Source organism: Lactuca serriola, chromosome 4 (assembly GCF_051521515.1).
Source record: "Lactuca serriola cultivar US96UC23 chromosome 4, Lser_US96UC23_V15, whole genome shotgun sequence".
In the NCBI taxonomy this organism is placed as follows: domain Eukaryota; kingdom Viridiplantae; phylum Streptophyta; class Magnoliopsida; order Asterales; family Asteraceae; genus Lactuca; species Lactuca serriola.
The window spans coordinates 189,357,253-189,368,779 of NC_136411.1; the positions used below are offsets into that span (position 1 = coordinate 189,357,253).

At 32.8% G+C, this 11,527-nt stretch overlaps 1 protein-coding gene across 1 annotated transcript; it reads right to left on the reverse strand.

Annotated features, from left to right (window-relative positions):
• Positions 1–2,019: 2,019 nt before the first annotated feature.
• Positions 2,020–4,298, reverse strand: LOC145103076 (basic helix-loop-helix (bHLH) DNA-binding superfamily protein). Its single transcript, XM_079040616.1, has 6 exons — positions 3,874–4,298; positions 3,174–3,338; positions 3,010–3,075; positions 2,847–2,915; positions 2,692–2,763; positions 2,020–2,350 (listed from the first exon to the last, which is right to left on the reverse strand). Exons 1-6 carry the CDS (start codon positions 4,153–4,155, stop codon positions 2,219–2,221), a joined length of 786 nt encoding a protein of 261 aa, XP_078896742.1. The 5' UTR covers positions 4,156–4,298; the 3' UTR covers positions 2,020–2,218.
• Positions 4,299–11,527: the final 7,229 nt, after the last annotated feature.

Sequence of the window (11,527 nt, forward strand, 5' to 3'; positions counted from 1 at the left end):
AAGGAGTGACTCTCTCAAATGAGAGGTCATGGGTTCAAGTCTCACTAGGAGACATATGTGGTGTTTATGATTAGATTAGGAGTAGATAGTTTGTCATTAAAAAAAAAAGACTTTGTTGGCACGCTAAGTTTTGTTTAATACTATTTAGAACTTTACAAAATATATAGAACAACTTTCTTTTAAAATTTTAATTTTGAAAATAAAATCATTTTCATTAAAATTTGATTAAAGTCTCATTTTTATAATATATACACCACTTAAATTTTTTTAATAAATTAGCTTAGAAGCATTACCATTCGATATTTCCTATGATGAATACTATAGATCTGACCACATAATACATTTCAAATCATCACAACACACTTTTTGATGCTTTGGTATGTTTCCCCGAAGCGGCCGTTCATCACAACAAATATACAAAATGATATTTGATGACATGAATTCATTGCTACGTAGCAAATGCACATCATGTTCTTTCCTTGACTCACACAAACAAGTATTTGATGAAGTCTTGCTAAAATGGCAATCTATTAGCATCACATTGCTATCTAATCGGTAGCAATCCATTCACTTCTGAATAATCATGAATCATATTTAGAGAAATACAAACTAAAAAATTTGTCTCACTTGATTATTAGTTATTGAAGGGTTAGCAATATATTTTGGCTTGACAGAAAGAGAATAAACGTTCATTTGATCTTGATCATCGTGGATCGAACAAGGGCTTAGACTGTATCTCCATGGCTCCCCTAATAATATTCATAAATGATTTGTTTTTGGTAAGAGATGAGTATTACCATATGTAAATTCAGGTGCATGTACACATCAGTATTCCGGTGCATTCTGTTTTTTGAGCCAGAATAAATATGTTTTTGAACATTTTCTCTCAAATTCAAAGTGGATGTTCTCGCACGAATCTTAACAATCACTTGTTCTGATTTTACATATTGATCGTTTTGAACTAAAAGAAAACTTTTTGGCGGAATACACACATTTTGTATAATATCTTCACTCTCAATAGTTACATACAAGTCTCTAGAACATAGAAAATCAGGATGTCCTTGACGTGTCGTATCAAACGAACCAAATCCTCGTTGAATTTTATTAATCGCACCGATTTATGATAAATAAGCATCACACTACTGATGAGTCCATCTCTTGAAATCAAAACCTCGCAATTCATAAATGCAATCCATCGACATAGTAGCAATGTCTAATCGTGTTTCCTTATGCGGCATATCCCATGTGTTATGATCAAAGTGTCAATGTATTATTATAAGAAGTGTTGACAATTAAGCTTTATGTTTTTGATTTGAATGTTTATGTTCATTTACGTTTGTGTATGTTCATTTTGCGTCTTAACAAATACAAACAAAGTAATTTGTTAAATGAATGAACATGAACAAAAAAATTCGTTCGTTTATATGTTCATGTTTGTTTGTTCGTTTGGTTAACTTAAATGAATTTTTTCATTTTGTTACGCTTATTTGGAATGCTACTCATTTGTATTCATACTCTTGTATTACATTCCAATAATTGCATGTCCATCATATTGGGACACTTCTGTACCAACAAGTACATTACCAAATACATATAATGCTCATGCTTTATCTATTTTCCATGTGGACATCGTACTTCTATTATATTCCATTTAAGCAATGTACTTTTGTTGCTTATGCTTCCATCAAACTTTAAGATTTCTCATGCATCTTTACCTTGATGTTATAAAATACCTTTATCTTAACATTCATTTCCAAACACCAGACCCCATACATCAATTATGTTCCTAATGCTTGGTATTTGATCATATTCTCCTATTGGTCAATTTGTTATTGTCTTTACATACTAAAAGTTTCCATAATGCACAAACTAAAAATCTTTTTAAGAAAATACCATGGAATTTAAAACAATGAATGTTATGTTAAGAAAAAACATTAAATTGCTAATTAGTACATTTCACAGAAACAATCTTTTTGCATATTGCAAAAAGCAAAAAAGAAAAAGAACATGTAAAACCACTTTTCGCCCCAACACGAGTAGTTTTGATCCATCAAAGGAGTCATTCAGAATTGCAATTTTTTACAGATCATACATTTTATATAGCCTAAATATCACGAGTAATCTGATATGAGTTCATATAACAATAATAATCATACATATTACATACCTCAGAATTGCAAACTTTCTGATTGACTAACAATTGTGCTTCATGTTGACTTTATGTTGCTCTCTCAAAGCTACTTCCTAATTGCATATGAAGCCACTCAGGTTGTGATTCTTGACCATATTCACGTGCTGCTTGTGACCCAAACAGAAGTGCTGCTGCATCAAAGGGTTGTGGATGCCCAATCTGAAAACATTTCATGTCAATTATGAAGTCAAAATTATAACTCGTTTGACCTTAAAAAGTCAAAAGAAACATGACCCTTTTCTCTTTAAGATATAAGGAATCAGATTGTGACTCAATAACCCAATCAAGTGAAAACAGAACCACAAGAAAAGAGTCAAGATGTAGTGCAAAGTGGTCCAAACTCCATTAAACAAGATTAAAGCTTGTGAATGACAAAAGTTTTTGTGGTCCAATACTTCCTCAAACTCATTTGTAGACTCTACAAATTCCTAGAAATGATTCTCTATAGATCAAACTTGTTTTTATATTTCAATTAAATAATAAAGGTGTTTAATACTTACATCTTTTGTAGGAAACCCTTCAATGGGAGAGTGCATTCTTGTATTTACAGCTTCAAGCTTCATAGACAAGAACTATAACATGGAATACATCAACAATTTAGGATTTTTATCATACAGAAAGTTGTAAATTTGAGATGAAAATAGTGACAAACTACCTCGACTTGATGTTGGAGTGATTGAATGTAGTTGATTATTTCATCAAGTACAAGTGCTTTTCCTATAACCTAATACAACAAAACAAGTGAATAATTAGTTGTTTTTTTCAATCTTTTTAGGCCAGAATAACCAGATTCAAAGAAATCGGAATCCATGGTGCACCTTATTACACCCAGGGACTAAATCTTGAAGAATTTTCATCCTTTCACTAATCTTTTCTCTCCTAGCCTGTTAAAAATGGGATTAGATAATGAACATGGAGTTATGAAAAAGTGGGAATATAATCAATATATAAAAGAAATGGATAATAAATGGAAATAAATTACTCTTTCTGCAAGACTATGGCTATCTGTGGCTTGACCCCTTCTTGCTCTGACATGGATGTAGTCTTTAGGTGGCTCTGAAGGTTTACTGTTTTCTCCATCAACTTTCAAACCACTGAATTCATCTTTAGATTCAGACATCTTCGTTCTTTTTCCATTCAAGTTGCTCTGTTCATAAATTGAATTAATAACGCGTTTGGATCTAAATTTATGGAAACAATCAGCAAGAGGAATATAATTGATGGTCAAGGATGGATTTAATCGTAAAATAAATAGTCACAGAAGAGTCGAAAGATTTGAAGGTAGGACCAAATGAAAAAGTCTACAGTAAGCACAAAAATCGAAAAGATCGGATATGGAAAGGTACCCATCATTACAGACTCAGAATTCAAAAGACCCATGAACAGTAAGATACTGTAAATCGTTTACAAGATGCCAATAATAATATTTCAACATTGATTCAAATAGATTTTGGAATCCTTTATTGTTTGAAAATTGAAACGCGTCTAAATAAACGCATAGAAAGATCGGTGTGAACCCTAATTTATATGGAAATGAAATTTGAGGGAAAACAATTGGGAGATTTTCGAACGAAATTTAGCGGCAATTTCAGTTCCAGAACAGGAGGTCGATGTCTGGAAACATCTGTTTCAGCTAGAAATAAAAATAAAAATAGAAAATAGTAGGTAAATTTGGAAATTACCAAATCATTGCCGCTACTAGTAGAGACAAGCTTTGAAGATTCGTCTTCAGAATTAGCATCCCTCCGCTTCCTTCCGCCACCACTCTGCTCCGTCACCGAAGATTCCTCGTCGCGGTTGTTACCTGGTTCCACAAATCCATTGATAAAGCTGCTGCCCATCTTCAGTCCCAGTCCCTCATTGCCACCGCCATTGATGGAGGAAAACGGCCAAATCTCAGTTAAACTGTAAGAAGAAGGATTCGCTGCTGAGAAGGAAGTCTCATTGATTATAGGTGGATCCATTAAGATCAAGATAAACCTTCCTATGTGATTCAATGTTATGTGTATACAAAATGTATATATTTTTTTGATTTTGAGGGAACCAATCAATAAATACGAGCCCTAAGCGTTCGGTTGAAGACTAAATATGGAAACTGGACATGGGGTTTGACTAAGCTGATCTGGGTTGAATTCCTATTGCTGTATCTTCGTAGCCAATTCGGCTATTTAATAATCTGACCCAGAGTTTATATATATAATATATAGATATAGATGCATACATGTATGGAGAGAGAGAGAGAGAGAGAGAGAGAGAGAGAGAGAGAGTGTGCTGGGAGCGAGTGAAGGAGACGATGAAGGAGCGCAGTGCGCTCCCGGCGCATTTTAAGCAATGTCCCCAGTTTGTTAGAAAGAAAATTTAAATTACAAAAGAGTCCTTGTACTATTAGTTAATATGCTAACGTTGTATATTGACCAAAACGTTTGCAGAAGTGGTGTTTATTGGGACTTTGTTTTTTAATAAGATTCTTATCGAGATATAAAATTGGGTAAAATACACATAAAATTATCATTTTGAATAAATAAAAATACTTTCATGTTTGAAAAATAAAGATAAAACAAAATTGATTAAAACCATAATTACTAATCTTAATTCATTTTGCTTTAGACCTTCATACCTAGCTAATTTCCTATACAAAATTAGGGAAAAATAACTCAGAAAAATAACAAATTTTTGGTTTTGTTCACGTGTAGTCATTTTTCTTTTATTTGTACAACATTTATTATTTAACTTGTTGATGTTGTCATAATATACCATTATGACTGGCTAACATAACCTTACCCGGTCAATTAATTTTCCAGCAAAGTCTATAAATTTTCCACCAAACATAAAATTTCTGATGAACGCTATGAATTTTCCGCGCAATTCGAACATACACACACATGAACACAAATCCGAAATGTAGATTTTTTTTGGCATGTACTCTTTGAAATCGATTTCAAAATCTAAATCCAAACCCAAAACCTAAAAATCAAAACCCCTAAAATCTAGTGTTCATTCATCAAAAACGATTTTAAAAGAAACGAAGATCTTAATTTCATGAAGCTCTTACCCAGAAAACGGTTTTCAGATGTTTGTTGTGTTAAAAAAAAAATATTTTTCATATGATTTTTTTTCAACAGAAATATCAAACCTTCGATTTCAAGGGTTACGTTTCTAGGATTTCAGGAACAAGAAGTCGTTCAATTTCTGGGTTTGTTCTTGAAACACATGAACAAAATGTCATATTTTGCGTCGATTTCTAAAGAACAAGATGTAAGTGTGTGTTCTTGAAATCGTTTTCTAATCTGAAACCGTTCCTAAAATCGTTTATGAAATTGTTTGGATCTTTGTAGATTTGTGTTCAAACCAAAATGTTTCTGAACAGATGAAGATTAGGAAAACACAAACAAGTCTAAGACAAATCAGTTTCTGGAACTTGAGGATTTTGATTCCTGGGTTTTGTTGGACACGATGAAGAAGAACACCTAATCTGACACACACTTTCAACCCTTTGCTTGCTGCACCATCAGCCCTTTGATTTTTGGACCTTTAAACTCACTGATGAACACACTCAAGAATTTTGAGTGTGTTCTTGAAACTATACCCATAAATTAAACATAAACGAAGAACTCAAAAACTAAAATCGTTTTCGGAAACAAACGAACAGATGGTAGTGAGTGTTCATGAAATCTTTTTTAGATCTGAAATTGTTCCTAAAATCATTTGGCTGGAAAAACCATCGGAGAAGATGACCAGAGTGATATACTCGTCGGAAACCTTCAATACCCGGTAACAATGTTATCTTTTGAACAACTACAACAAGTTCAATGGTATATGTACAAAAAATGAGTGAATGTGAACAATAGCAAAACTCATTGCCCTTATAAGTCATTTTGCCACAAGATTATCCATAAACGTGGAACTAAAATATTACGAGACCTAGACATTTAAAAGCAATTTATGAAAGATACCATGGTTAAGATGATCCGTTACATCCTTTAAGTTCACAAAATCATTGTCAACTATACATAATCATGATAAAACAAGAATGTTAAAGTCAAGAGTGATGATGGTAGCAAACTTAGAGGATTATGTATCATATAGCCATGAATGTGAATATCATGGTAAATGAAGAGCAAGATCAAGCCTAATATGTTTGATTAACCCTTTCCTTTCAATTCATATAAGAAAGATATTCAACATTTGAAGTATGAGCCAACAAAACAGTCAGACTAAAACATAGTGCATGACATAAGAAAGGTTGTCGAGCAAAAGTTGTAGAATGGTAGAATGAAAATCAAAGCACAAAAACAATATAACGATTAAATTACACATCTAAGTAGAAGCTATAAGATGACAAATGCACATTGTCGAGCAAGATTTGCTAAGAAATATAAGAGCATCTAAAATAATATAACTTATTTATTAAGTTTTTCATGACGCCTACACACTATTCATCAATCTAAACTCTCAAAAAACCTATACATTATAAGATTTTTTTCATGGACTCACTAATATGTATTATATGGGCCATTGCTAGCTCCTATGATTTGAATACATATCAATTCTCAAGCCTTGTTGTTATCTGCTACATTCAAATGGGTCTGAGGTTGAATCATATCATTTTTTCATCTGTTTTTTTATAATACAAAGGTCAAAGAAAAAAAGAAATATTGTTTGTCCAGAAAAAGAAACCTACACCTGCTATTTTGTTTACCCAAGGCCTATTTCTTTTTATCTCGAAATGATGAATTGAGATCATATAGGCATTTTGGACGTTGCTATTGAAATAACCTTCTCACTATATTCTCTATTACTCCACCCATTTCATAAAGTATTCGACCTGGTTTAACAACAGCTACCCAATATTCATGAGAGCCTTTACCTGAACCCATACGTGTTTTTGCGGGTCTTACTGTAATTGGTTTATCAAGAAATATACGGACCCATCTTTTTCCACCGCGACATGCATTTCGTGTCATTGCTCGTCGACCTGCTTCTATTTTTCTAGATGTGATCCAAGCGTGTTCAAGTGCCTGAAAAGCGTATTTATCAAAAAAAAATATCATTACCTCGATAAGATATTCCCTTCATTCTTCCTTTATGTTGTTTACAGAATTTGGTTCTTTTGGGGATATAGTCGATAGATTGTTTTGAATTCCATCTCTACTACAAAACTCGACATGAGAGTTTCTTCTCATCCAAATCATCGCAAATAAAATGAATTCAAATTAAGCATTTTGAATTCAATTCAGATAGAATATAATTTGAATGACAATATACAATCTCAAAGAGAAGGCTTTGAATGTCATATGTGTAACAACACAAATTTTTAAAAGAATTTGTTCATTTTTAAAAAAATCAAACACATTTTCATAAACCATGAAATCCCAACACAATTTTTTTCAAATCCACATTCATTACATCTTTATTTAAAAACATCAGAGTATCCCATAAAATGTCGGTGAGAGAGTGCACGTCGTGCCATCAAGTCTTGCCTTTGCCCTTGGGCTCAGATGTACCTGAAACAACTCCACAAACTGTAAGCTAATGCTTAGTGAGTCCCCCAGAGCATACCTCACACACAAGCCACATAACACATACCATATTAGCTATAAAAGCTATCTCTACCACAAAACATATCATATTAGCCATAAAGCTATCTCTACCATATCACATATCATGTTAGCCATAAAGCTATCTCTACCATATAAGATTAGCTATAAAAGCTATCTCTACCATATAAGATTAGCTATAAAAGCTATCTCTACCACATATCCCTACATAAGGATGCCATGGGCTCCCCCACATGGTCTCACACCTAAATTAAACATAAACGAAGAACTCAAAAACTAAAATCATTTTCGAAAACAAACGAACAGATGGTAGTGAGTGTTCATGAAATCTTTTTTAGACCTGAAATTGTTCCTAAAATCATTTGGCCGGAAAAACCATCGGAGAAGATGACCGGAGTGATATACTCTTCGGAAACCTTCAATACCCGGTAACAATGTTATCTTTTGAACAACTACAACAAGTTCAATGGTAAATTATGTACAAAAAATGAGTGAATGTGAACAATAGCAAAACTCATTGCCCTTATAAGTCATTTTGCCACAAGATTATCCATAAACGTGGAACTAAAATATTACGAGACCTAGACATTTAAAAGCAATTTATGAAAGATACCATGTTAAGATGATCCGTTATGTCCTTTAAGTTCACAAAATCATTGTCAACTATACATAATCATGATAAAACAAGAATGTTAAACTCAAGAGTGATGATGGTAGCAAACTCATAGGATTATGTATCATATAGCCATGAATGTGAATATCATGGTAAATGAAGAGCAAGATCAAGCCTAATATGTTTGATTAACCCTTTCCTTTCAATTCATATAAGAAAGATATTCAACATTTGAAGTATGAGCCAACAAAACAGTCAGACTAAAACATAGTGCATGACATAAGAAAGGTTGTCGAGCAAAAGTTGTAGAATGGTAGAATGAAAATCAAAGCACAAAAACAATATAACGATTAAATTACACATCTAAGTAGAAGCTATAAGATGACAAATGCACATTGTCGAGCAAGATTTGCTAAGAAATATAAGAGCATCTAAAATAATATAACTTATTTATTAAGTTTTTCATGACGCCTACACACTATTCATCAATCTAAACTCTCAAAAAACCTATACATTATAAGATTTTTTTCATGGACTCACTAATATGTATTATATGGGCCATTGCTAGCTCCTATGATTTGAATACATATCAATTCTCAAGCCTTGTTGTTATCTGCTACATTCAAATGGGTCTGAGGTTGAATCATATCATTTTTTCATCTGTTTTTTTATAATACAAAGGTCAAAGAAAAAAAGAAATATTGTTTGTCCAGAAAAAGAAACCTACACCTGCTATTTTGTTTACCCAAGGCCTATTTCTTTTTATCTCGAAATGATGAATTGAGATCATATAGGCATTTTGGACGTTGCTATTGAAATAACCTTCTCACTATATTCTCTATTACTCCACCCATTTCATAAAGTATTCGACCTGGTTTAACAACAGCTACCCAATATTCATGAGAGCCTTTACCTGAACCCATACGTGTTTTTGCGGGTCTTACTGTAATTGGTTTATCAAGAAATATACGGACCCATCTTTTTCCACCGCGACATGCATTTCGTGTCATTGCTCGTCGACCTGCTTCTATTTTTCTAGATGTGATCCAAGCGTGTTCAAGTGCCTGAAAAGCGTATTTATCAAAAAAAAATATCATTACCTCGATAAGATATTCCCTTCATTCTTCCTTTATGTTGTTTACAGAATTTGGTTCTTTTGGGGATATAGTCGATAGATTGTTTTGAATTCCATCTCTACTACAAAACTCGACATGAGAGTTTCTTCTCATCCAAATCATCGCAAATAAAATGAATTCAAATTAAGCATTTTGAATTCAATTCAGATAGAATATAATTTGAATGACAATATACAATCTCAAAGAGAAGGCTTTGAATGTCATATGTGTAACAACACAAATTTTTAAAAGAATTTGTTCATTTTTAAAAAAATCAAACACATTTTCATAAACCATGAAATCCCAACACAATTTTTTTCAAATCCACATTCATTACATCTTTATTTAAAAACATCAGAGTATCCCATAAAATGTCGGTGAGAGAGTGCACGTCGTGCCATCAAGTCTTGCCTTTGCCCTTGGGCTCAGATGTACCTGAAACAACTCCACAAACTGTAAGCTAATGCTTAGTGAGTCCCCCAGAGCATACCTCACACACAAGCCACATAACACATACCATATTAGCTATAAAAGCTATCTCTACCACAAAACATATCATATTAGCCATAAAGCTATCTCTACCATATCACATATCATGTTAGCCATAAAGCTATCTCTACCATATAAGATTAGCTATAAAAGCTATCTCTACCATATAAGATTAGCTATAAAAGCTATCTCTACCACATATCCCTACATAAGGATGCCATGGGCTCCCCCACATGGTCTCACACCTAAATTAAACATAAACGAAGAACTCAAAAACTAAAATCATTTTCGAAAACAAACGAACAGATGGTAGTGAGTGTTCATGAAATCTTTTTTAGACCTGAAATTGTTCCTAAAATCATTTGGCCGGAAAAACCATCGGAGAAGATGACCGGAGTGATATACTCTTCGGAAACCTTCAATACCCGGTAACAATGTTATCTTTTGAACAACTACAACAAGTTCAATGGTAAATTATGTACAAAAAATGAGTGAATGTGAACAATAGCAAAACTCATTGCCCTTATAAGTCATTTTGCCACAAGATTATCCATAAACGTGGAACTAAAATATTACGAGACCTAGACATTTAAAAGCAATTTATGAAAGATACCATGTTAAGATGATCCGTTATGTCCTTTAAGTTCACAAAATCATTGTCAACTATACATAATCATGATAAAACAAGAATGTTAAACTCAAGAGTGATGATGGTAGCAAACTCATAGGATTATGTATCATATAGCCATGAATGTGAATATCATGGTAAATGAAGAGCAAGATCAAGCCTAATATGTTTGATTAACCCTTTCCTTTCAATTCTTATAAGAAAGATATTCAACATTTGAAGTATGATCCAACAAAACAGTCAGACTAAAACATAGTCCATGACATAAGAAAGGTTGTCGAGCAAAAGTTGTAGAATGGTAGAATGAAAATCAAAGCACAAAAACCATATAACGATTAAATTACACATCTAAGTAGAAGCTATAAGATGACAAATGCACATTGTCGAGCAAGATTTGCTAAGAAATATAAGAGCATCTAAAATAATATAACTTATTTATTAAGTTTTTCATGACGCCTACACACTATTCATCAATCTAAACTCTCAAAAAACCTATACATTATAAGACTTTTTTTCATGGACTCACTAATATGTATTATATGGGCCATTGCTAGCTCCTATGATTTGAATACATATCAATTCTCGAGCCTTGTTGTTATCTGCTACATTCAAATGGGTCTGAGGTTGAATCATATCATTTTTTCATCTGTTTTTTTTATAATACAAAGGTCGAAGAAAAAACGAAATATTGTTTGTCCAGAAAAAGAAACCTACATCTGCTATTTTGTTTACCCAAGGCCTATTTCTTTTTATCTCGAAATGATGAATTGAGCTCGTATAGGCATTTTGGACGTTGCTATTGAAATAACCTTTCTCACTATATTTTCTATTACTCCACCCATTTCATAAAGTAATCGACCTGGTTTAACAACAGCTACCCAATATTCATGAGAGCCTTTACCTGAACCCATACGTGTTTTTGCGGGTCTTACT

Excerpts from the sequence above, each read along its gene's own strand:
- LOC145103076 (XM_079040616.1), bottom strand. The coding sequence starts at position 4,155 with ATGGATCCACCTATAATCAATGAGACTTCCTTCTCAGCAGCGAATCCT. Across the intron at positions 2,916-3,009 it reads TAGTCCCTGGGTGTAATAAG|GTTATAGGAAAAGCACTTGT; the intron begins GTGCACCATGGA and ends TTGTTGTATTAG. Across the intron at positions 2,351-2,691 it reads AAGGGTTTCCTACAAAAGAT|ATTGGGCATCCACAACCCTT; the intron begins GTAAGTATTAAA and ends AAATGTTTTCAG.